Genomic DNA, 27,216 nt, shown 5'->3' with positions numbered 1-27,216 from the left:
CTTTCGCATTTATAATATTTGTAGGGATTTAAGCTTTCTCAGTCATCTTTTGATTCTAAGTCAGGATTTGAGTTTGTGAAGTTAAGTACTTTTACTGAAGTGGACGCATTTATTTCATTGCAACAAGTGATTAAGATAGGTGCAATATCAAATGCCTTCGTAGCTACCACGCATAGGGTTGCCAGGTCCAAAATCACAAAAGCCGGACTTTGTGCTTCATTTGGCCGGACATTTTACCCTAAAAGCCGGACATGTGACGGGGGGGGGGGGGTGTAATTAGTGTCAGGTCATGACTGAGTAATATCATCATCGGTTGCTAACCAACATCCTGATGCGTGCGCTTCATATGATTCTGCGGCTCGACTTTCGCCTGGCGCGGCAACCAAATAAAAAGCCTAACAAAAGCCGGACAGGCCGGACAAGGCAATATTTGGACGGACAAGTCCCTAAAAAGCCAAACATGTCCGGCTAAAGCCGGACGCCTGGCAACCCTAACCACGCAGAATGCTACGCCGTAGTCGCCGTAGTCGCCGTAGTCTACGAGGGAAGACGTAACGCGGCTCGTATCAGACAGAAGTCGTATGATTTTTTTATTTAATTATACAAAATATTTTAACGATAAAAAACAAGAAATAATAAAAAATAGTAATTTATAAAATGCTAATAAAAATTGACTAAAATCAGTCCTGATGCACGTTAAATTCACGTCTTTTATTTTATGTGATACAGAATATTTGCTTGTTTATTTCATTTTACTATTTAACAAAGATTAAATTAGGAAAAAAATTACTGAATATGCCTACTTAAAGCAGTTTCCTATAAGTTTCTGCCTATCAAATTATTTCTTCGAATTCAGTGTACGTACCTAATTCCCTACTCTTGTATTCCCGCAAAAATACTAGCTCAGTCAATTTACGTCGATATTGTGGAATAACCTAACAACACGAAGAACAAAAAATAGCAAGTGATGCCACCAAGGCTTATAGGTACTGTGAAAGGATTTACACTCACATACCTTAATTATCATAATTATACTTGACAAAATCATTAACGAGTGTTGAAAGTTTTTTTCCTACTTTTCATCGAAATCAAATGCTGTGTCAATTTTGATCAAGATTTGGACGACCTAATTCGTGATTAAATACGATCGGAAATTCTTAATCCATTCAATACCGAAACATCTATTCTAAACATCGTCGCGATCCTTGTGCCCGATCATTGGACACGCAAAAAATGCAATTTGCTATCAAATCGGATATTCATGATGTATGGGAATGTAAAAAATGGCCATAATTACTCATAAATAAAGGTCGCGATCTTTTTGTTGTCTTCGGGTGTTATGGTGGGCGACGCATGTTGTGGACCTAGAACGTAATTTATGCGTACAACCCAAACTGTATAATTTTCAAATTCTTAAATTAATTAGCTTGTGGATGGCTTGGTGGATAGTTGCGAATATGTTTTTAATAATGTTTTCAATGTTATAAATTAATTCCATAATTACACATTACTATATCCACTAATCCTGATCAAAATATTGAAAAAATAAACCTATAATTCTTATTGGATATGGACGTAAAAGCAGTGGCTACAAAATAGGATCTTGGAAACATTTTTCTGTAAAAAAACATCTTTTTATTTCAGTACTAGCGGCCGCCCGCGACTTCGTACGCGTGGACCTCGTTTTACTCCACTAGGGGTGGAGTTTCGTAAAATCCGCTCTTAGCATCTATAGCGCATACATTTTAAATTTCAACTCTCTTACTTTAAACACATAGGACTTTCATAATATAAACTTCCAACCCTCCTTTTATCTCCTTAGCCCCCGTGCGTGGTTGATTTCTAATGATACATTTTCAGTATATGTACCACCACCACCACCACCATTTCTGCCATAGGACGTCCACTGCTGAACATAGGCCTCCCCCAATGCTTTCCATGTTGATCGATTGGAAGCGGCCTGCGTCCAGCGCTTCCCTGCTACCTTTACGATGTCGTCGGTCCACCTTGTAGGTGGAAGTCCCACGCTACGTTTTCCGGTACGCGGCCTCCGTTCCAGAACCATTCTGTCCCATCGGCCATCAGTTCTGCGTACTATGTGCCCTGCCCATTGCCATTTCAGCTTGCTAATCTGTTGGGCTATGTCAGCGACTTTGGTTCGTTTACGGATCTCCTTATTTCTGATTCGATCTCGCAAAGAAACACCAAGTAGGTATAGCCCTCTCCATAGCACGCTGTGCAACTGAGCTTCTGTATACGGCCTATAGTGAGAGGCCACGTTTCCATGCCATAAGTTATCACTGGTAACACATATTGGTTATACACTCTAGTCTTCAGGCATTGAGGTATTTTGGACGAAAAGATGTTGCGTAGTTTCCCGAACGCTGCCCAGCCGAGTTGGATTCGACGATTGACCTCCTTCTCGAAATTGGACCTACCTAGCTGGATCGTTTGTCCGAGGTAGACATACCAACTTGTCGACAATCTCGAGAATTGAGCTCCCAACTGAAACTGGGTAGGGCGCAACATGGACATTCGACATAAGCTTCGTTTTGTCCATGTTCGCCCTCAGGCCTACCTGTTAGGAAAATCGATTAAGGTCTTCGAGCATTGTTCCAAGATCTTCCAACGATTCTGCCATGTCCACAATATCGTCAGCAAACCGATGTGTACACAGTACCACAGTGTACCGAGCAGTATATTATGTACACCTCCACAATATCTAGAGATCATAGTGAGCGTACATTTTAACTTTCAAGTCTCTTACTTTAAAAACCGAGGACTGCAATACAGACTTCCAACCCCCTTTTTAACTCCCATAAGGGTTGAATTTTGCAAAATTTCGTCTTAGTGACTACCTACGTTCTAACGGCTTTGATTAGCCAGTGAGACTTGTAGTTTCTGAGACTTCGTGATGAGTGAGTGAGTCACTTAGTCATTCAAAAACCTTTCTTTCTACTAAAATTATACGTACCTATAGTAATTATCATTAAAATCAAATAAGTAAGTACCTACCAACCTAAGTAATTAAAATAAAGACCCTACCAAAAAACTAACAAATTACATTACAGAAAATAAAAACGAAGTAATTCTTATCCTATTTAACTACAATCGCCCACGCGCCCATCCCATTTGTCCGCCGCTGAACCGTACCCTAATATTCATCTCGGTAGATGGCGACACATAGTAAGAATTTGCAAGGAAGTTTGTAAAAAGTCACTAATTAACACTGACTTGCTCGTTTAAACACAGTGAATGATTCAAATAGGTATAGCCCGACCAGGAACATAAAAACCCTCGCCATGTTGCGGAAAACTAATGGTACTAATTTCTTTTAATGGCAACAGTAACTGAAAACTTCATTGACATGTCACCTTGCATGTCAGTCTATTGCTGTCAAAGTGTAAACAAACTTTATTTAAAATGTACGCAACTGATTTTGTGAATTAAATTGCTAAAATCTTTTTATAGTCGTGAAAGAAAAGTGGTTCACAATGTGTTAAAATATTTGTCGAAGAGAAATACTAAGGGTTCGGACAATATTTTCATTGAATAATGTTTCCGACAAAGGTTGTCAAATTGACTGATATGTTTATCGTATAGTACAGTCCACTATGAAAATTTGCTGTGGTTTGTTTCAACTACCTATTCTAAAAATTTTTGTCACTTTCTGAGTGTTGAATTTTATGGAATTGGGAAAGAAGTACCGAGTTTGAAGCGTTCATGAGCAGACATTGCAGTTGAATATTCAAGTTCTGAATTTGATTATTGATGAACAATAAAATAAATCCTACTTGCTCGATTGGTGGTTTTATTTAATTTATTTAAACCAGGTTACCTATAATAATATGTTTTCGTTAATTTATGAAAATATCAAATTAACCCGTAATCCTGAATCCTGGTACATAAAGTTAGCCTATTAATTTAACACAGGTACGACTGTACTCAGTGTTGCACTATCAAATGCAATTGACGCGCCTCTCCGCCAGGGTTTTTAAGTTCCTGGTCAGGCTATACATACAGTGAATGGTTCAATTACATAAAATATCTTTATTTATTAAATTTTCAATATTATTTACGAACAGCGCTATTCATAGTACCATGTAATATTTAGTTACTAATGATGTCGATAGATGGCGTTTGACAGCTTTGCCTTCATGAATATTTACGTACCTCAAAAATTTTTGTCAGGCGCAAGAAGATTTTAAGCAATGACGATAGATGGCGCTTTTCCACGTCTTATGAAAATCCCAAATATTTTACGGGACCCTATTGTTTTCCAAAATAAAATCTAGCCTATGTTACTCATGAGTTATGTAGCTTTCGAATGGTAAAAGAATTTTTAAAATCGGTTCAGTAGTTTTTGAGCCTATCCATTACAACTAAACAAACAAACAAACAAACAAACAAACAAACAAACAAACAAAGTTTTCCTCTTTATAATATTAGTGTAGATATTTAATAATAATATTTTATCTTCAAGTAACGAGTAATTTGTTATCTAATAAATATTTGACATACTAATCCTTTATGTACATTTATGAAACAAAACGTGAATAAATCATATTAAGTATTTATTATGATTCTAGCGTATGTGCGTAACGCGCAAGCGGTTACGCTCTACAGCCGGGGCGGTTCGCCCCGTAGCTAAAAGGCGGGCGGCCGCCCCAGACACGGCATTCGCAACACGATGACGCCAGCAGCCTGCACGACCGCGGTGCTCGCCGTGCTACTGGCCGGTTAGTGAAACTTTTTCTTAATTTTTTTCTGTGGCATTCAAATTTTTCCTCTTTGGCATATTCGAAATTCAAAATTTGGCGGGCTAATTTTTAGGTCTCATTTGTTTTTTTCGTAATTAATAATGTAGTGATTATGGCAGCTTTGAAGTAAGTGAAAATTACATTATTATAAATATTAGGTAGGTATTTTTAAACTTTTACAGAACTTTTAAAACTTTTTAAAGCATACTTACTATTGTAACAGCAATCTACAAATCTGATCTACTTTTTATTTCATCGTAAATCTCTACAGTTGGATCGATTATGATAATCACACAAATTGTTCAAATTATAATCGCTGATAAGTTTTTGGAACTCGAAGCTAAGGGCCCACCTGTTGGCTACCAACCGTTAGGAACCCACAATAGTTACCTAAACTGTACCTAACTAAAATATTTGCCCCTTAGTTAAACATTTAGCCAGAATTTGTTCCTACTTCCCTTGCATTTGTTTGTGTAATAAACTAAACCGGAGTAACAACTGCGGGCAAAAGGTATCCTCTAAAAAATTAATAAGCTTACTTAAATATTTGTTCTTTTACGACTGATTCATGCAAACAGCAATTGTTTTTGTTTGCGGTATTAATCAAATAAATTAGAAAAACAGTACCAAAAATTAACCAAACGCCGTAAAAATTAACACACTTTTTTGTACACATCTTTCGCAAATTATTTTTTTCTAACTTTCTACACAATTTCCATTATGTTACTAAACTTTATTAATAAAATTGTAAAAACTAGATTGAAAAAAATTAAACAAACAATATCGAAGTTCTACTTATTAACTAAGTGTTAATAAGTAGAACTACTACTAAACTATTACTACTTTTCTAAAATAAAATTGTTAAATAAATAATGACGCAGTAACTAAACACTAATGTTTCGTTAACTACTGTTATGAACAAAAATAATACAACCCTATTAATGTGCATGACTTGAAAATGTATCCTAAATTCTGTACCTTTCCATAAATTCTAAACAATGGTGACCTAATGAACTTTTCCACTGTGATGGAAAATTTTCTATCCTTTTATCTTCAAAATAAAATGTTATGCTTAAATGTGAGTAATAAAAACACACATATTTTATTCCAAGTAAGTAGATAGATAGATAGATAAATGATTTATTTGCAAAACACATTGACACACAAGTAGCATGAAAAACAAAATATTTGTTCATTATTTTTCTGTAACTATGTACTTACTTATGGTAGTTGCCACCAACATATAATTTTCATCTACCTACTTAATACTGGTAGAAATGACAAGAGAAGTCGTTTGAAAAACAATGATTTTTTTTTATGCATAACAAGGCAGGTATTTGACCACAATCGCACCTGATGTTAAGTGGGATGCAGTCTAGGATGGTACATATCTGCCCTGTAAGTGCTTATTCACTCTCGCCTTGAAGAGGCCCGGATTATAGTTTTCGGGAAAGACAGCAGCAGGCAACGAATTCCAGTCCCTAGCTGTTCGCATTATAAAAGAGTCATCGAAACGCTTAGTGCGAGCTGGTCATTATTATGATCATTATTATTTAAATGTTAGTGGTATTTATAGTTAAAATGATTGAAAAAAGAGAATTTATTGAAGTAAACTCGTTATAAAGACTTAAAAAAAGTAATTGATAGTAGGATTACTAAAAGCAGGTTTCGTCCTATACCTATTACTATTCATTTATAAGTCTAATAATAACACACCCACTGCCGAAATGATTAATGTAATAGTTACGTCCAATACTGATTCATTATTAAATCAATTGACGATTCAACCTGTCCGGGACCCTTGTGATTTTACGGGTACAACCCAATAGGGGTAGTATTTGCACAATGCTTTATTGTCTTAACTACCAATTGCCAAATTCATGCATGTAAATTCAGAGGTGGCTTAGCTACCTTCTCAAATATCCTCTGTACGATCGCCTAAAACGGCTTATTCCATTATTCCCCATTGACAATCCCCGTCAACGGGGAATAGTGCACAAAAAGTTAACGGCAATGGGAGCTTATAATGTTAAAATAAAATCCTAATAAAACGGGGAATAGTTAACAAAAAGTTCACTAATCCCCGTTGACGGGGATTGTCCATTGACAATCCCCATTGGGAATAGTGGAATAAGCCCCTAAAACTGAACTGCACGGATCGAAGTTAAATTTAAAAAAAAGTTTCTTTTAAATCCTCCAAGTTCTTTTAAACCGTGACAGGTTAAATTAAATTTGCCGTCAAAAGAATATATTGTAACAAAAAGTTGGTTCTATTTTTGTAGAAAGTAGGTTTTGGGACAGGTTTAAAAACAAACAATGAGTTATCCCGGGAGCATAATTAAAATCGCGCCATTGTACTATGGTAGCTCACCACCTTCTTTTTGCTTGAAATTATAATAGCTACTGTATACCTACTCGTAGTAGATGGTATAAATATCTTATCTTTCACAGCTAGGTAATGGAAGTACTTACTTAGGTCAATTCTCAGAATTTTCTGTACCTCAAAGACATTTTTCCAACTAGAAAATACGTAATTACTACCTCTAAATCGATTGGATGAAGCTCTAGCCATAATTATTTACCTTAGAGGTTTTTTTCATTTGAAAATGTGTAGTTTTTAAAAGATAGTTTTACTAAAGCTTCACACTCCATAAAACTTACCTTTGTCAGTAGGAGTAATGACGCGTTTATTTTGGCAATGTGCTCTTATCATTTGTATTAATAAACCTTTTCTTCCGGACCCTCACATTTTCTAAGTCACCCTGGACCGTATAGGCGTGGTAATAAATACTTGTTAGTGATCCGGCTAATCTCAGACATCAACGGGCGATTATCTCCTACGCCAATGACGCACAAGATCCCCAATCACGACTTAAAGCTATCCCTAAGATATGCTTATTAATTCCGATACGTCCGAAGATTAAAAACATTAGTCAGATTTTAGTGAGATTAAACCAGATTAGCAAATCTGGGAGAAACCGAATCGGAATTCATTTGAATAGTAAATTCTTGCATGATAAGTCCTGTATAGGCTCGAATTATAATGTTAGGCAAACGGAGATGGCTTTCTTTGTGTGCGAGAAAAGAAAACGAGAAAACTCTTCTAAAAAATCAATTTTGTTTTAGGCTGAGTTACACCAACATACTTTAACCGAAACTATGACAATAATCGGTGTTTTCTCTATGGAGTTTGACAGATTTTGGTGTATGTTAAAGCTTAAATAAGATGGTGCAACTCAGCCTTAATGTTTCTTCTACTTGACTTATAGTCCCGACTGTCAACGACATTTATCTTGTGTCTTACACTAATTAAGTTGAATTTTAGCTACTAACGCGAGTTACAACTGTTGACAACATGCGTAATATAAAGACTAATTTTCGTAGCTTCATTAATTTAAAGTAACTAGACCGCGCAACTTGCTAAACTACGTTCTAAGGTTAGCTTAGCAGCTTTTCACAATCAAAATTTAATAGAAGAATCTTTTTTATTTATTTTCTTTAATGTGACTTCTTTAATAAGTAGGTCCTGGCCGAGTTTTGCACATAAAACTTTTGTAATTTGTGCCTATATAGGTAGGTACCATCAAAACTTATGGGAACAATTAAAATATCTTTGTTAACATATCCAAAAATAATAACATCAAACCAAAAATAATACATATTCACGCATTCCTTCTAAGGATAATTGTGCAAACAAGCTTCGGAATTTTTCCCCAAAATTCCTTAATAAATGGGCTTACAGGCGGCAGTTCCGTGTGAAATTTTAAACATCTCATTCAGAAATGGAAGATTGTGTAAATATTTTGGTGTTTGAGGCAAAGCAACGAACTGTTGCAATGCGCTGTATTTATATAATTCCTGGTAATTCACCACAATTTCGTTGATCGATTTACAATTATCCCCTGAACACCTATGGATGTGCATATTCTTTCAACAATGATTTATTAGCACAATCCATAAATTCTAAGCCTAGGTTTAACGTTGCTGGCTGTGGTGAAACACTTTGAACACAACTACATAAGTAACGATGATATTTTCTAGAGTTATTCGCATCTAGGTGTGCTGGGAGACGCTCTTCTCGACCAGAACTTTAACCTTTAAATTCGTAACCTTAAGATATTGTTGCCATTTTGTGTTTTTCTGTCATTTTTATACAGGCAACACAACTTAACAATAATTTATTTTCCGCAAATAGGCATAAAGTTTTTACATACATAAGGTAAACGGCTACTAGTTCGTGATAGTACGTAAGTTCGTAAGTTTTTTTTCTAGCTCAAATAATAAGCAAATGGAATATTATTTATAAAAATTCTTCATTACTACGAAAACTCTATTATTTAAGCTATCTAAAAAACCAAGTACCAACATTGTGGCGCCAAAAATGAGAGCAATACGAAGCTTCAAACTCTCAGAGAGCCAAAAACAGCCGTGCGGCTTGCAAAGGTTGCTCTCACCGTAAGGTTAGCGCTCCAACTTCTTAAGCTTATAAAAAGGCGAAGGAACGTCCATTTAAATAAAACTTGTAATAGTGGTTTCATGTGTTCCTTGACAATTGATTTGGCTTAGAAAAAAGTTATATGAAAACGTAGAATTCCTTTAAAATTGCGATTAATTGACTCACGAAATAGCGTACATATTATTTTTCGGGTGTCCCCTATTTCGTGACACTACCGATTCAAGGATATTATGGATAACATTTTGATGCTTGGTTTTTAAATAATTATTTATGATAGTTAAAATGTAAGTTATGAAACAAATAATGCATTTATTTAAGTTTCTCATGACCTAAATTCGGTATATGTTTCGTTCACTAGAATTTATATGACACGAGTTTGAAGTTCACATATATGACCAATTTTAAGATAAATTAGCATAAGTAGAACCAGCATAATTTTGGTTTTATTTCGATTTGTTTTATTTATCTTTGTTTATTTGTATTGTATATGGGATAGATAATAGTTAATTGACACATTTTGACAATAATCCATGAATTTTACTTGGGGAATTTGGCATAATCAGTATCACGAAACAAGGAACCGTATTATTGTTACTTTTTTCCAAGTTCGTGATATATAAATGTATGGTGTTAGGTACTTTTATGACACACACCATCAAAGAAATCGACATATTTTTTAGTTTTTAATACTTACCTACCTAAGAAATTAATTAATTACTTACTTTTTATTATGAGTCACTGGCGTATCTGGGATTATTTTCAGGGGGGAGGGGGGGGGGGGGCTACCCTCACTTGAAACAGCTTCAGAGGTGGGATTAAGGGGGGGGGGGGGTTACAAATCAAAATTTTATGGGTACGAAGGGGGGGGGGGGGTTACAAATCAAAATTTTATGGGTACGAAGGGGGGGGGGGGGGTTACAAATCAAAATTTTATGGGTACGAAGGGGGGGGGGGGGTAAGTCCCCGCCACATTTCTAATGGTTAATATTAATATTTTCACATATCGCTAGAAATAACAAATCTAAATTTTATGGGTACGAGGGGGGGGGGGGGGTTAAGTTCCCCCCCCCCTACATTTCTAATGGTTATATGAATATTTTCACATATTGTTAGAATGAACAAATCAAAATATTGTACTAGACTCACATTATTTCTTATGAATATTTCAGGTAAGTAATATCGTCAATTTCACATAATTATTTTATTCTAAATTTTTATTATCGTTTTTAAATTTATTAAACCTTTAATCACTATTAAAATATCCTAACTGTATGCATAAAACCTTATCCCGAAATAGGGGACATGAGTTCACGAACTTAGAAACAGAGCAAAATTTTGTCACGAAACAGGATCCAAACAAGAGGTCCGCAGAACAATTAATATAAAAAAAAGTTCAAACTATATAACTATAAATTATGTATTAACTTACTGTCAAAAGACCAAAGTTTAGCATACAAAAGCTTTCATACTGATATCATGCTTGGTTATTTTTAAATAAAATGTTAAAGTCGTAAGAGCCTTAATATACCGAAGTAGGGGGCACTTACCTTAAGTATCATTATTCAGTATATTTTTAACCCTACTTCTATTTGAAATCCCAATTGAGTGAATTAAACCTTTCCTGTGATTGTGCACATTAATCAAACTTCGTACGCCACGGGCTATTTACGATGCTTCCAATTTCGCTTTCAAATTAATCAAAAGTTCTTATAGGTAATCCATATAAAGGACTCTACACACCAAACCCGACGGCTTTATTTCTAGAGAATCCTGTCGACGACTTGTACTTTCTATGAGTTTTGGCAACATGTCAAAAGTCGACGACTTATGTCGTTGGGTTTGGTGTGTGGACTGCTTAAAGAGACGCTGAATACATAGAGTGCCTACCTACGAAAGTAAAGAAACCAGTTTAATTATTTGATCCTTAATTGTAATTTTGATAATAACTATGTCTATGTAATTGTTCGTTCGTTCGTTTCAGCCGAAAGACGTCCACTGCTGGACAAAGGCCTCCCCCAAGGATTTCCACAAAGACCGGTCCTGCGCCGCTTGCATCCAGGTACTTCCCGCGACCTTCACCAGATCGTCGGTCCACTTAGTGGGAGGCCTTTCCACGCTACGTCTTCCAGCTCGTGGTCGCCACTCAAGAACTTTCCTGCCCCAGCGGCCATCAGCTCTTCGAGCTATGTGCCCCGCCCACTGCCACTTGATTTTAGCGATTCTGCGGGCTATGTCAGTCACTCTGGTTCTCCTACGGATCTCCTCATTTCTGATTCGATCACGCAGGGAAACTCCGAGCATAGCACGCTCCATCGCTCTTTGGGTGACCTTGAGCCTTCTTATGAGGCCCATAGTAAGCGACCACGTCTCAGAGCCATACACCATCACTGGCAACACACACTGGTCAAATACTTTTGACTTGAGACACTGCGGTATTTCGGACGTGAGAATTTCGCTATGTAATTGATGACCACATAAAGAAAATTCATGTATTGTCTTTCAATGTCTACTTCGTTAATGAGACTGTAACTTGATCTGAACATAGATAGATAATATAGATATCTAGTAATTATTACGAATATTTCAATTAAATCTCGTCGTAAACTCATGATATTAAAGCTGAATCTATTTGTACAACTAAATGTACTGAAAATAACTATTATGAACCTCTAATAATATCACCACCAAACAATATCGAATTCAGACTTAGTACTCGTACTTACTTAGTTACCTATAGGATTATATTGGATTTGTCTCATATTATTTGGTGAATGTAAATTAACCTACTTTGTATGTAGAGTCTTATTTTAAAATAATGCCAATCACCATGTACCTATACCTAAATTCAGAATTTTATCAATCTGTATTCTATGTTATCAGTATTTAGATTTGTTTTTTCTTGACCAGTATCATTAAGCCAGCCAAAGTAAAAAAAGTTAACTAACATTTTACCGAGATGTCAGGAAAACTAAGCCAATACGAAGTAAGGACATTGAGTATAGCTTCCGCATATTATTTTTGTTACTACAAAACCTTATTGTAAAGCAAATAACACAGGTAAAAATAGCGGTAGGGTAATCGGCTCGTACGTATTTGGGCGGTTTTACAACTAAGTGAATTAAAATCACTACTCGTTATAATAAAACCACCACCATGATGTCGTCTATTTATAATGACAGGAAGTTTCAGTTTGACAATTTGTTTAATTCTGTATGATTTTGTTGTTGACGTCAGAATGAATGGAGGAAAAATTTTCATGTTAGAGGGGAGAACATACGAATTGAAATGTATGTATAGTGTCATGCAAAGTAATGTTTTGTAAATGATATGTGAGATTTTAGTAATATAATCATAGGACTATTCAAACAAAACTGTGATAGACGACATAGTAAAACTATTTTCAATAACTACCTTCCTACATAACATATATTAATGATTTCTATCATACTGTGCGTGATCTCTTTCGCCACACTTATCATTTCATTAAACGCGGACATAAAAGTCACGTTATGGACAATATGTCGCATCCCGCTGAGGCGTTGATATCAGATAAATACCCACTCATATGCGTGACCAAACATTTTCATTGGGCTTCCCAAAACCCTCGGACTTCTTCATAAATGTTATAATAGCTTATTTCGGGCAAACTTTTATAATGTCACATGACTCACACTCTGTAACATGGACGCACATAATTATTTAATGAAGTTACCCTTTCATAATTCGTGTTTCTGTAAAAAATTAGTTTGACATCTTATCAGTACCTATTTGAACAGTTGACACAGTGCTTATCTGGATAATAATATGTCGGTATCTGCCTCTATCTATAAATCTAAGCATCATTTGTGTTCTTCCGATTAAGTTATCAAAAAGTTGTTTGAAATAATTGCTGTAAAATTATGACTCTACCTATGTAAAACCCAGTTTAATTTAACTAGCAAAATACAGTTTCACCTTATATTGCTCTAACAGATGCAATTTGATTGTGTATGTACCCAAATGATGGTTAAAACGTCTCTACATTATTCTGCGAAAACCGCATGTTGACAACATCTGGACGTCCTTTCAAGTATGACAGGAAAAAGATGTAGGTAGTACAGTTCGAGGAACGCAATATGTGATATCAACTTCATTCAGATTAATTCGCGCGAAATTTACGAGTGATTTGCTTCGTTGCGTTAGCTCTTTGAAGCATCTTTGGATGGAGAAAAACAGAAAATAAATGTAATGCAGAACCTCCATAAACATTTATAATTCAAAGAATACAAAATGTATCGAGCTGTAGTCAGCCATCAAGTATCAAAATCACCGGAAATGTACTGACTAGACTGATACCAAGAAAGTTGACTTTCTTCAGTCAAGCGCAATCGCTTTCAAAGGATAGCGATTAAGTTTGAGATAACAACTTTTAAATGCTATCGAAGCGATACTTTTAGGGTAAAAGGGAGTAGAACGCTTCCTTGTAGACCTTTATAATTTTCGTTTATAATTATGACAGTTAATGTTTTAAGTGTATTTAATACATAATTTGAAGTTAGAAGGTTTAACTCACCATTAGGCACCAGTCTCAATTTTAACAATTGCCAACTTTTAATCTGAAGCTCTTGCTTCATGCAGCTAAAAAACAAAAATATTTTACATCTAGGTAAAAGCCCCTATTAGTAAAGTTTTGGTAGATAATGTTTGTTAAATAAATATTCATATTGGTAAAGCTATGCCAATACTCTATACTGATCTTTAATAGAGTCTTGAACTTACAGTAAATGCAAAATTAATCAGGCTTAGCCTACAGCCTTGAGCATTTCCCATGCACTTAGATGAGCCTTTGAGTTTTAATTATCTTTCCCGCGTACAAAGTAGAAAGCCTTGAACTCTTGTAAAAGAAGTCTTACTTACAAAAGAAAACAGTACATAAAAAATAGTGCAGAGCCTAAATATAGACCCTTCTCCTCAGTATTATAGTATCAAACATTTTTATTTAATTATTCCGAAAGTGTGCTCTCGTTAGAGTTTTATGAGCGTTTGCTCTTTCATGGTAGACTTACTATAGAAAATGCCACCCGGCATTGAGTCCGCCACTGTACTTACATACGAGTAACTTGTATGTGCAAAAGTTTAAATAAATAAAGAGACATGTTAAAAAAAATCCCAAAGCGCTTGGCTGAAATTGTTAAAATGCACAAGTAAGTAACTACTTAAAATTAACACAAACGCAAGAGTGAAATTTCTTTCTAACAGATTTCCCGAAGCCGAACACCTGAATTACCTATACCACTCAATTAATAGTGCCTTCGTGGTATGAATGAAATGACGTCTGCAACCCTCGAATTGCTCTAACAAATATCAAGCAAAAATATCGCTGTAAATAAATGACATTTCGCTCAATAAAATATTAAATTGACCTTACTACCTACTTATGAAGCTACAAAGAAAATCGGCTAGTATCAAATTAGTCCAGTGACATCATTCGTAAGAAATTGTTTCATATCAAACCAGTCATTGGACACTGATCGTTTGCATTGACGAGGGTCTGCTCAATCCCTCATATTGTCGTTTGTTAGTAATCTGATGAAGAGAAATTGAGTCCCCTGAGAAACACATGACAATTCCATTTGTCTTGATCCTCAACTTCCTTATGAAATCAAATTGATATGTCGAACTGGAGACGTGATAGCCAACCTGATACTAACCTCATTTTTTATAACTTAGTATGGTAAGAAGTTCTCTAGGGACTTAAACAGTAACTAGCTACCTAATGTTAATATAAAAAGAAATTTAACTAAGAAGTGTGCCATAGCAAAAACTTTTCTTGATTTCAAAGAATTTTATTATTGACCAACGCTGGTTTCTTTCATTGAGTTATTCACTGAGACCTAACTCGAGAGAAATAAATTAGTTTTATATTACCTTACTGTATTTTCTAGAAAATTATATTTAGAATGTTTATCCGAGTAAATGGAGATCGTCAACCCAAGAGGTCATACGAATTAAGAAAAAAATCCGGCTTTCCTAACTACGTGTCAAAACTCCCACAAAAAACAACGAACAAAGATATTCCAGGAAAATGTATACTTCTCTTTTTACAAAAATGTATAAAAATTCTCCACAAAGTGGAACACTAATCTACATTCAAAGGCATGTTGAAATTAAACTTTATTTTTTGCTTTTTTTACCTTAATAGCGTAGCAATGATAGACATATAAAGAACATTACATTATGTATCGAATAAATTGGATTACCTTTATTAAGACATCGCTTTTGTAAACACGACAGGTTCTACGTAGATGAAAGGATATTCTGCAAATTGAGAAATTGGATATCTGACATGTTTAAGATATTATACTCGAAATAAACTCCAAACCAATCCAGATTATAAACAAAGAGAGATGGGATGTGAGATATGACAGGATGATGGCATTATTAACTTTATGATTACAAGTAAAGGCGTGTCATTATTTTTTTTGATTACAAAAGAAAAAATAGGAACCTAGCAAGATTTTGTAAACACGGACTTGATAGCGCCTTATAAGACGCGCTCATAAACCACGCGATATTATAACATAACCGACAACATTCAAATTGGTGGTTAGTGCGTTCTCTAATTAAACTATAATAGCAATATAGTGCGTTTAATCAAAATATTGCGTGGCTTTTACGTGCCAACCTAAATAGTGTAGCATCATCGTAAACATGCTTACCACCAGCGGAGGCGCCCGCTGTGCTGCTAGACAAATAGTGGCCTGTTGCATCATACAATGCACGCTCGTTAATCTTGTAGACAGACACGTGTAGGTACCATCGGCAATAAAACGATTTTGAAGACCGATGGATCGTTTGTCGCATTGTATATAGTACAGTCGCACCGACACTATATTGGGGATGAACTGTAGCGCGTGTCGAAATTTGATTGATAACTTTTAACAATAATTACAATCAAAGTCATAGTACGAGAGAGGACAGTAAGATACCCTACGTCACTTGATAAGTCGGATTTGGAAATCAATTAAGTTGCTTGCAGAATACACGACTGTTTTACACGTTATTCAAATGACGACCTAAGACAGAAAGCAAAATAAAAAATACTCGTCTGTTATAGACTTGTGCGACATAGAGTAGGTATTAAACGTAATCAATTTGTTGGGCAAAACCGTTCTACACGTTCAAGCGAATCCATTGTTAGTAGTTGGGAGTTTAAAACTTCAATTTATTTTATTTTCGTGGTATGAAAACGTTTTCCGCTTCAATTCACTAGAAACAAGCAACAATGTCACAGCGAGTGCCAAATCTATACAGGGTGTTAGGTAAATGGGTATATGAGCCGACACTAGCCCATGTTAACATGGTCATATAAATGGTATGGTGAAGTCAGAAAATTGATATCTGCATTTTAATTATTTTAATTTTCATACAAATCCGATTTTATAAAATTTATTTTGTATGAAAATTAAAAAAATTCAAATGATGATATCAAATTTCTGACTTCACCATACCATTTATATGACCATGTTAACATGGGCTAGTGTCGGCTCATATACCCATTTACCTAACACCCTGTACTTATAATAAATTTGTAGAGAGGTCAATTCTGTACATGAAATATATTTTTAAAATAACTATCAGGGGGTGATTAGTGATCGATACTGATGCCAAAAATGCAATCAGTAAAATTTTTGTCTGTCTGTCTGTCTGTAGGTATGTTCCTTATAGAAACAAAAACTACTCGACGGATTTTAACAAAACTTAGTACAATTATTCTTCATACTCCTGGGCAGGTTATAGTACATATACTTAGGAATTCCCACGGGAACGGGAATAAGTGGGAAAATCCTTTTGTATGAAAAATCTAAACCGCTTAAGTTAGACGCTTGAAATTTGGCATGCAGGTACCTTAGTAAACTTAAAGCTTAGTTACAACAGGATATTGCAAAATTCCTACGGGAACGGGAGTTAGCGGGAAAAAACATTTGTATGAAAAAATTTAAACCGCGTAAGATATATGAAGGGGATAAAACGGGATCCACGCGTACGAAGTCGCGGGCGGCCGCTAGTATTTGGTAAAAAGCTTCTTTCCAAGATAACACAGTAGCTCTACATTGCATTTACTCATAACTGACTTTATCCATATTTCAATAAACTCCGGGACACTTCCCGAAGTAAAGATGAACTAATACCTAAATTAATGTTTTATGTTCCACTGAACAAGGTAAAAGTCCAGTTTAATAAAAGCAAGTATATTAATACAAGCAAGATAATAGTAGGTACAAGCTCTGATATGTTACTCGTAAAAATGTAGAGACTAGGCCACGGCCAATCATATTATATATAAATACATAATATGAAATAGAAACAAAAAACCCGACTGGCATAAAACATCGTATGGTCTTCGGTACCCTAGTGCGGTGTAGAGCTTATGATGCGATTACCTTCCATATCATGACTAGATGAAAATTAGATATTGAGGCATATTATGGGATTACACCCTTGGAAGGGCCTGGAGTTCTCTGGGCACTCGTAACGATCCCAGGCCTCGTAACAATAATGCACCTTAACGGCGAGTCATAACTTGCGTCCCTGTCTGCGTACCTGTTGCCTTTATGCTTAGCCTACGATATCTACTTTACGACTGCCCAACATAAAGAATACAGTAATAAAATGTTTGCTAGATAAAGTCTACTACATACTATCATAATAAGTGCTTAATCAATGCTTGTAGCCAAAATATACTTCACGGAAATTATTCGTGATTAGGGTGACTGTATTCATAGTAAGATGAATCGTTGTTTAAAGTGACGTCCACGAAAGGTGCTCCTCCACGCAACACCTACTAAAATCTTAATTTTAATGCTTAATTTACTTTTCGTAGAATTCTACGCGGATGAAATGGAGAGTCAAATCTAGTGATTTCTATATTTAATTTCATTTAACTCGTTTTCACGGCACGACACGTTGCCATGTGCAAAACTAAATTAAATATAGTTCCACCTTAACATCATTAATAAGATAGAGTATATTTTGTCACGACGAGTTTTATTGTAACTCATCAAGGACGGGTCTAATCAACTGAAGAGCACATGTCCGTTGTCCAAATTAACTAACAGCATGACAATGGCAGCAATTGCCACATGATTTCCACGAAATTACGCGGTGACATACCAAAGTTCATCGAGGGAGCACTACAACGTTTTAAAACAATTAAATCTGCATTAGGCTTTGGTTTATTTACAGTGTTGGTAAAATACTTTATGTTTCGCCTAATCTATAGCGCTGTTACGGAATGAAAATGGACTCGTATGTAACTGACACCAGCAGTAACTACAGTGATTTTAAAATGTTTCTGGCGTCTTTTCAACTAATCTCTTTCAATAAATTGATCGTAGTTTGATTCTAGCTCGTTGAAGTCTATAGGAAGAACTTTAAATATCTCTCCTAGATACACTATGCAAATTACCTACCTAATTGGACCTAATGATCTCTTTCTATAGAGTGGGCTTTTAAGTACAGGATATTAATTTATTACCTTCCTAGCTACGAGAGCTCTGACGTAAAAACCACTAAAAAGTTTCGTCCTCTCTATTGAGTTCCTTTTCCCACAGGTTCCTCAACTGCCGAGGCCCAAAGCCGGGACTATAAAGGGCAGAGCCTGGACCTCCTCAGGCTCTTAGCAGACAAGCCATGGATGGGACTGGGGCCACACAACCGCTGGGATAGACCGCCCCACATCGAGTCTGAGCTGGCTAATGGCTACGACCCTCGCATACACCCGCACATCAATCTGGATAGCCAGCCGCATGCCATGGATAGCGATGAAGACAACTCCAACTATGTGGACGATGATTTAAGGTTAGTGCTAGAAAAATCAGCAAAGAAATATTTATGTTTGGTGATTCCTGTCGTTAAAGACCTGTGATATAAATTATTTGCAAAATAGGCACAAAAAATCTTTATTGCTCCATTTTGGCAACGGTATAAATTATTACTCTATGAGTTATTCTTAGAGAGAATCCTTAAAAAGTACTACTACTTAGTGTAGCAAAGGCAAAGGTATGGTGGCCACAATAACGCAAAAATAATTTCCTAATGGAGGTAAGTACACAAAGATACCCCATTATAACATTCAACTCTGAAAAATCCCGCGTAACTAACCTAGTAGGTATCTATTAAAAGCATGGACCGGAACAACATCTGTGTTTGTTACAATATTGATGAATCTTCTTCATTTTCACTCCTTTAATTTTTTTTTTATCCCAACTAATATTATAAATGCGAAAGTAACTCTGTCTGTCTGTCTGTCTGTCTGTCTGTCTGTCTGTCTGTCTGTCTGTTACGCTTTCCCGCTTAAACCTCGCAACCGATTTTGATGAAATTTGGCATAGAGATAGTTTGAGTCCCGGGAAAGAACATAGGATAGTTTTTATCCCGGTTTTTGAAACAGGGACGCGCGCGATAAAGTTTTTCTGTGACAGACAAAATTCCACGCGGGCGAAGCCGCGGGCGGAAAGCTAGTTGTAAATAAATTAACCCCTCCAAGTAAGCATTTACTATACTACAGCGGTCGACTAAGATCGAACTAGCGTTCCGCGAATCTTGATGCCGACACCCCATTGAACTAGTCTGTCTTTGTTTTAACGTAATAACTAATAAATCGATGGTGGAAATATCAATTACTGTAAGGGACAAAACACGACTTTTCAGGAGAGCCAAAAAACGATTTTTTTTTTCTTTATACCTCAATATCTTTTTATGTGATGTTACGATTTAAATAGTTTCTATGGCAAAGTTTCTTAGAATTTTCTGTTCTTTCATAATATAAACGCCAAATTTTCGAAAAATGGGTAGTTTAAAAGATAGCATGTCCCTTACGTTAAAAAAACGAGCTTGACTGTACCTTATAATGTTGAAATTTCACAGTATGGAATGTCATGTATGTTGTAAGGTACATTTAAGAATAAATAATACAGTAATATTATTGTAACTTGACAATTTTAACATTGAAACCTTATGTAAGTAGAGGTTGCATTCGAGTTTTCATTAACAAAACGAAGAGAAGAGATAGAAACAAGACAACTTAGTGTTCACAAATGCAGTTGGAGGCATCAAATACACATCACCAACAAAACATTTTGTCACTGATGATGCCTACGTCTGCATTTGTGAACAAGTTGTCTTGTTTCTATCTTTTTCTGTTCATTTTTACGCAGTTAGGTTTTTTTTTCAATCATTGTTCGTTCGTTTTAGCCGAATGACGTCCATTGCTGGACAAAGGTCTTCCGCCGAGGATTTCCACAACAACCGGTCCTGCGCCACCCGTATCCAGGCACCTCCTACAACCTTCACCAGATCGTCGGTCGACCTAGTGGAGGTCTGCAGCACATTACGTCTTCCAGCTCGTGGTCGCCACTCAAGAATTTTTCTGCCCCAGCGGCCATCAGCTTTGCAAGCTACGAGCTCCATTCACTGCCACTTGATTTTAGCGATTCTGCGGACTATGTCAGTCACTTTGGTTCTCCTGCGGATCACGTCATTTCTGGTTCAATCACTACGAGCATAGCACGCTCCATCGCCTTTGACCTTGAGTCTTCTTATGAGGCCCACAGTAAGCGACCACGTCACAGATCCATAAGTTATCAAAGACTTTTGTCTTGAGACAGTGCGATATTTCAGACGTGAGAATATCGCGAAGCTTCCTGAACGTTGCCAGCCGAGTTGGATTCGACGATTGACCTCTTCCTTGAAGTTGGACCTACCTAAGGCTGGTTTTAGTGTCACGCGGACCGTCAGTGCGGTGACACTATAACCAGCCTAACTGGACTGTTTGTACTAGGTATATATAATTGTCAACAACTGCCGAGTGTAGAGAATCCAACCTTTAGAGTGCGAATCGAAGGTGGTTTATTTACTCACCGTTGATATTTATGCCGAATCCGTTCCAGTCCAGAAGCAGTTCTCCAGGTGGTGAACAGTTTCGGAGTTTTCAGTTCCCCCTGTCTGCCACTGCAACTGGTTTCGAGTCTTGATCCTGAAGACGGAACGACATTGTGGCGTTTTCGTACAAGCCTTTCAACACTTCGATGTATCGATATAGTCAATTTGACACCGTTGGAGAAACTGTAGTAGGTACTGCCCAGGTCTCGATCGAAGCTTTCTTATAGTCCACAAACGCCATGCAAAGTGATTGACTATACTCCTCGGTCTTCTGTATAATCTGCCGTGGCGTATGTATGTGGTGTACTAAAGCCTTTTCGGAAACCGGCTTGTTTGAGAGGCTGGAAGTTATAGAGCTTACGAGCAAGACGATTCGTAATGACTCTCGAAAACAGCTTGTAGACATGGCTCAGAAGTGAGATGGGTCTATAATTCTTCAACAAGGTTTTGTCGCCTTTTTTGAAGAAGAGTATCACCACACTGCTGTGCCATACCGCAGGCGTTTTTCCTTCGAGGATGACGGAATTGAACAGCTTCTGAAGAGCCTTCAGCCCCTCGGTCAAAAACCCAACTGCGTAAAAATGAACAGAAAAAAGATAGAGACAAGACAACTTATGCTGGATTTCTATATTCAATCCTAATCCAAATTATACGGATTTGGATTGTCAACTGTCAAATTTTAATATGTTTTTGGCCAAAATAACTGCGGTTTTTGATGTTTTTACATTTTTATATTGTTTATAAGACTATTTAAACAATATTAAAGTGTAAATGCATCGAACATTTTATAAATATAATCTAAAACTGAATTCAATTTGACAGTTGTAATCCGGATTTGGACAAGGATTGAATATGGGAATCGGGCGTTAGTGTTCATAAGTGTAGTAGGAGTGGGAGGCATTAAATACATATCACCACCAAAAAAAGTAATTGATATCCTATATGCATATTAACGTAAGGGCCTAATTATGATAAATCAAAAAGTTTAAAATGAAGTAAAGTTCAATGAGTTCAAAAGTTAAAACCAACAGTTTAAGGTAAGGGCTGAATTGTATTATTAAAAGGAATTTACGTCCTTTAAATCATTTATTTCCCCAAAAGTCATATTCAGACGACTAAAAATGTTTAAGGTAAGGGAATTTTTTTTAAAGATATCAACATTTCAAGTATACCAAATACCAATCGATAGAGCCGAAAATTCTGAATGCGTTGGTATATATAACTCATTTTGGCCAAAATGTCCCTTACATTAATTGATACTTCCACCATCGAAATTATAATGAATCTTTTACCAGTGCCTTAAAACTAGGGCGGTACGAATAGCGGCGTAGGCACAGGGCAGATCGCAGGATGGCGCAGAAAAGACTTGACTGACTGAATACAAGGGTGTATTTACAGAAACTTGCACCAGGTACAAAGAGCTAGTTACAGCGCTGTCTTTAGCACCAGTTTGTTGCAGGTTGAACTCGGAGAAGCGGTCGGCGGTGGCGACAGCTCTGAACTCGGGCCGGCGGAGACGGCAGCCGACGCCGGCGCTCGGTAAGGCCGTCACGCCGTATGTCGGCGTCGGTAAGCAACGCCGGACACACATTCCACTCGTCTCTGTCGTTCACATGCACCCGTGATGATACCGCCGGCTGGTGAAGCTAACTTGAGTATTTTAGCAGCGCTTCAGGCGCAGCAAGTGGCGCCGATCTTAATATACTTTTAGTGAGCTATCAAGACACGCTCTCTAAAATCTAAAATTTTGCACTGCAAAAGGGCTTATCACTTCATTAGGCCGTGCACTGATCTGACTGTGTAAAGCAGTCTTTCCCAAAGTGGGCGATAACGCCCCCTTGTGGGCGCTGCAGGCTTAAAGGGGGGCGGTAAGAGACCCAGAAGAAAAAATTGGGACTTTGTGTTGAGGCTTGGGAGGCGTCATCTACTAGAAGGACTCTTAGACACCGACTGAGCTCGACTCTTGACTACAAAAATGGGGGGCGCTAAAAATAATGTATTATCAAAGTGGGCAGTAGACTAAATAAGTTTGGGAACCACTGGTGTAAAGTCTAATTTTACAGTCAGTTAAAAACTAAATCAATTTTCAGGGCAAAATGAATGTTTTATAGCATTAATGGGATTAATGATCATTGATGTCAACAACCCAATTTTATTTACCTAAAGTTAGCGTCTTATGAATTCCTTCGATCAAATCTTTCATCTTAGTTAGAAAGCCGGACAAAGCATCCAAGTAGGTATCTACACCCAATGAAGGCACTTATAAGTTTGCTCTTAACTCAAGAACTCTTTCTCGGTTTCCTTCCTTAAATTCGTTAAGGGAATTCTCTCCCTTGCGAATTTGTGACAGCCGTGATCCTTCGAATCTTCGTATTTATCATGACAAATAATAGAGTCGGCGGATTTCCATTAATTACAACATTTCAACATTGAAGATTATCCGACATTATTTCGCAATAACAACATGATTACACGAGCTCAATTGTTAACAAAGTTTGCAATATTCGCTTACATGACTGTTTACATAACTGCTTCTATTTTAAAGTAAAGGGCTCTAGGAATAATCTAATAAAAATCTCAAGTTAGCTTCCCAGTCGAGCAGGCCTTCAAAGCACGACTGTACGCACCTCTTTCATGCAGTATATCGATGTTGGTATTAAGGTAAAATAGGTTATAATTATAAAACGTTTTACTGTCATTATAGCACTAGTAAAATTAATTTCAATCAATTAACTTTGCTGCCATTACATACGTTCCATTACATTTTAATTGTAATGTACGTAGAGGCATTGTGTGTATAATTTTCCCTGATCCTTTATCAAGCCGCCAATTTTGTTTTCATTACATTTATGTGAAGATCTTAATGATCTTCAGACAGTTAAGTAACAACAATTTTAATTTATTAAAAGCCTTAATTTGTCATACGAAAATCAACTTGTAAAGTACGTGCTATTTTTAGTACATACTTGTGTTAATTATAATAATATATTTTATTTCAAAAAGCATGCTGTCTCATTATAATACTTAACACTTTAGCACAAAATATTCACAAAAATGTATAATTCTTCATGCACAACATTCATTTTACTGTTATGTTGTAAGTACAAAAACGTGTCAGATTAAAATTAAATTTACTTCATACCTACATTTGCACTGAAAAATTTTCGTCAGAAAAAGTTTGACTTTCAGTAGGCTAGGTAATTTACTCGTATTACATACGGACGACACATTATGAAACAATGTGGTATAATGATGTACCTACTATACTTACGAGCCAAAGTATGGAATCCCCTTGTTTTTTGTTCCGAGCGATCTTAAGAACTGAATGACTTAGTATCTATAGTATTAATTTAAAGTTTATAATATCATCTTTAAAATGATACCATTTTTATTTATCTTTTACTTAGGTCTGTGTATCTTTAAAAGCATATAACATATCAAGCAACCGTTCGTCCCTCACGTTGCTCTACTTAGTAAATTGCATTAATGGCAACAAAAACTTTTCCAAAGTGTCATCATTTTAGATAAATGTAAAGTGACATATTTTTAATCCATTTATATTAAACAACTATAATTTTGTTAGTTAATTCATAATATTGTTACAACGGTCCTTCATCGAGTTAAAATGGCCCATGAAATTTGCACAAAATGATCAAATTGCGGATAAAAGGATGAAGTGGCTACCAAAGCGGCTAATACGAATTTATCGAATGCCATTTTTATGTCCACGCTATTGACGATGCTCGACATATCAATCAATATTCCGAACCCGACAAATATTTAATGTTCTGTGATAAACGGAATTTAAGAAAAATATGAAACAATCACTTTTCGAGATTAATGTGTGTCGTCCTCTATAAATTCATTCGTTTATGTGACAGAAAATCTAAATATACATAATATGTATAACTCAAAGGTGACTGAATGACTGACATAGTGATCTATCAACGCACAGCCCAAACCACTGGACGGATCGGGCTGTTTGGCATGCGGGTAGATGTTATGACGTAGGCATCCGCTAACAAAAGGATTTTACGAAACTCCACCCCTAAGGGGGTAAAACGGGATCCACGCGTGCGAAGTCGCGGGCGGCCGCTAGTCCTAAATATAACTACTCGTAAGTAGCAGGCTAATGACGTTCAGTTTTAAAAGGATTATAGTTAACCGTTGGGTAAAGTGCACCCAACTAAGTTACGAAGTTCCCGTGACGTCTTTAGCTAGTTAAGAGCCATTTTACATTTTCGTGCGAATTTCTAAGATTTTGGAAGCATGAATTACTATCTTAAGCAACACCCAGATATTATTTAATAACTGCGAAAGATAGGTCAATCCTTGGTGTTGACCATTAATGAAACGGATTTACTAAAACTCTTTTGCTTAATTCACAGTGCCCCATCTCCCACAACCATTTTACGGAAAAATTGCCGCAGACTCATTTTCAAAGTCCTGTATCTATTATTTATGCTCATATAATAAGCTTAAAAATATATAGTAATCATCGGACATATATTCTTGTAGTCCATTAATGAAATAGATTCTTGAATTTCATTACCATTATTGAGTAAAATCTAAAAATAATTTGGCAAATTTGAAGATTAACGTCACATTTTGATCGTGGTTTTTGGTTTAAAAACACAGCAATAACTGCAATAAAAGTATCCCAAAATAAAGAATATTCATTGTAGAATTGATTTCTACAGTTATTGTTTAAATATTAGTAACCACTTTGTCAAAATATTGATGTGAATATCAGTATAAATTGCAATGCGCAAGCCGACATCGATTAGTATGGCGCGAGCGCCCGTCAAGGCAGGACCTGTGTCATTTTTCCCGCCGTGACGTTTACGTGCGTTCGTGTCGTGAAGCGGTGATTTGTACGGCGACCAAATACATTTGATACTATGCCGAGAGGCTGTTTCGAGTCGGCCGGCCGAGCAGAAATTGAAATGATGAATTTTAATTTCTTTGACGTTTCTGGGTGTAACTATGTATAATATGTAGGTACCATGTATTTAATTTAATAAATAAATTATAAAAAAGTATATCCATTATGCTAGCACCCTTAACACAAGCATATTGGTTGCCTACTTTTGGACTAGATGGCGCTGTGAAATTGTCCAAAGATTTGTTTATTTATTTATCCGCTTTGAGTTTTGTTTCGTGAAGAAGAAAAAGAAGCGTTTTGTTTCGAGAAAGCTTTGTTGTTAAATCTATACTAATAAAAGAGGATAGATTTAATTGTTTGTTTGTTTGTTTGGAGGCAATAGGCTCCGAAAAAAAATTCTTTCACGATTTAGAATCCTAATTTTTTTCTATGTAGGCTATAAAATATTTTCAAAAACTTTAGTCCAAAATCTTTGATAAAATTCGACGTTTAATAAATAAATTAGATAACATATTATTAATACTTTTTTTTTCAGTACGATTTTAGTACTTGTTTTTCAGAAATTCTACGATTTAACTAAACTTCTAAAGTGTTTATATTTTATGCATCATTTATTAACTTCTAAAATATACATATCCTAATGATAGATGACGTGCTTCGTATTTTATTAAAATTATTACCTGACTAGGTTAAAAAGGTGTGGAATGTTATTTTGGAGATAACTTGGTTCCATAGAAATATAGAGAGATGCTAAGTAATGCGCTGAGTTCGAAACTCAGTGTCGTATTAGAAATTCACACACACAAAGAAATCAAATTATGTGCTCATTATCCACTGTGGTATCAGTATTCAACGTTCGAATAATCTTTAGTACTATGCAAGCAATATAAACTGTTTACATAATGACGTCGCTACTGTCATCATTGCTTTCACAAGCAATATGTTCCAATTTGTCCCTTGTCACATTTCCCTTTAGTTTCTGTGATCTGTGCTTGTTTCTGAGTTGAAATCAATGAAATATTCCTTAGTACTTTTGATTTAAATTATTTTTTTTATTTTGACACGTGCTTGAAAAATCAAGGTCAGATTACAATAAAATAACAAGTGAAAACGTAACATTGCATTGCAACTCGCAATTTCGCAATATTGATGAGGGAGATTCTATTGGAAAGTCTGTATTCATTCCTAGGATT

General features: G+C 36.0%; 1 protein-coding gene across 4 annotated transcripts in view; it reads left to right on the top strand.

Annotated features, from left to right (window-relative positions):
* LOC135078128 (uncharacterized) overlaps positions 1-27,216 on the top strand; it is a 51,588-nt gene that overhangs the window by 7,150 nt on the left and 17,222 nt on the right. For 2 of the 4 annotated variants that reach the window (XM_063972711.1, XM_063972713.1), the window contains exons 1-3: positions 4,658-4,739; positions 18,810-19,056; positions 22,598-22,707. In XM_063972711.1, the coding sequence (XP_063828781.1) occupies positions 4,691-4,739; positions 18,810-19,056; positions 22,598-22,707 (406 nt within the window). In that variant the 5' untranslated portion in view covers positions 4,658-4,690. Of the gene's footprint in view, positions 1-4,657; positions 4,740-18,809; positions 19,057-22,597; positions 22,708-27,216 lie in introns of those variants that run through there. The other 2 variants (XM_063972712.1, XM_063972714.1) reach the window with 2 other exon arrangements.

Source organism: Ostrinia nubilalis, chromosome 14 (assembly GCF_963855985.1).
Source record: "Ostrinia nubilalis chromosome 14, ilOstNubi1.1, whole genome shotgun sequence".
NCBI classification, from domain to species: domain Eukaryota; kingdom Metazoa; phylum Arthropoda; class Insecta; order Lepidoptera; family Crambidae; genus Ostrinia; species Ostrinia nubilalis.
The sequence above is the reverse complement of the archived record's forward strand: the minus strand, read 5'-3'. Positions and strand labels throughout refer to the sequence as shown.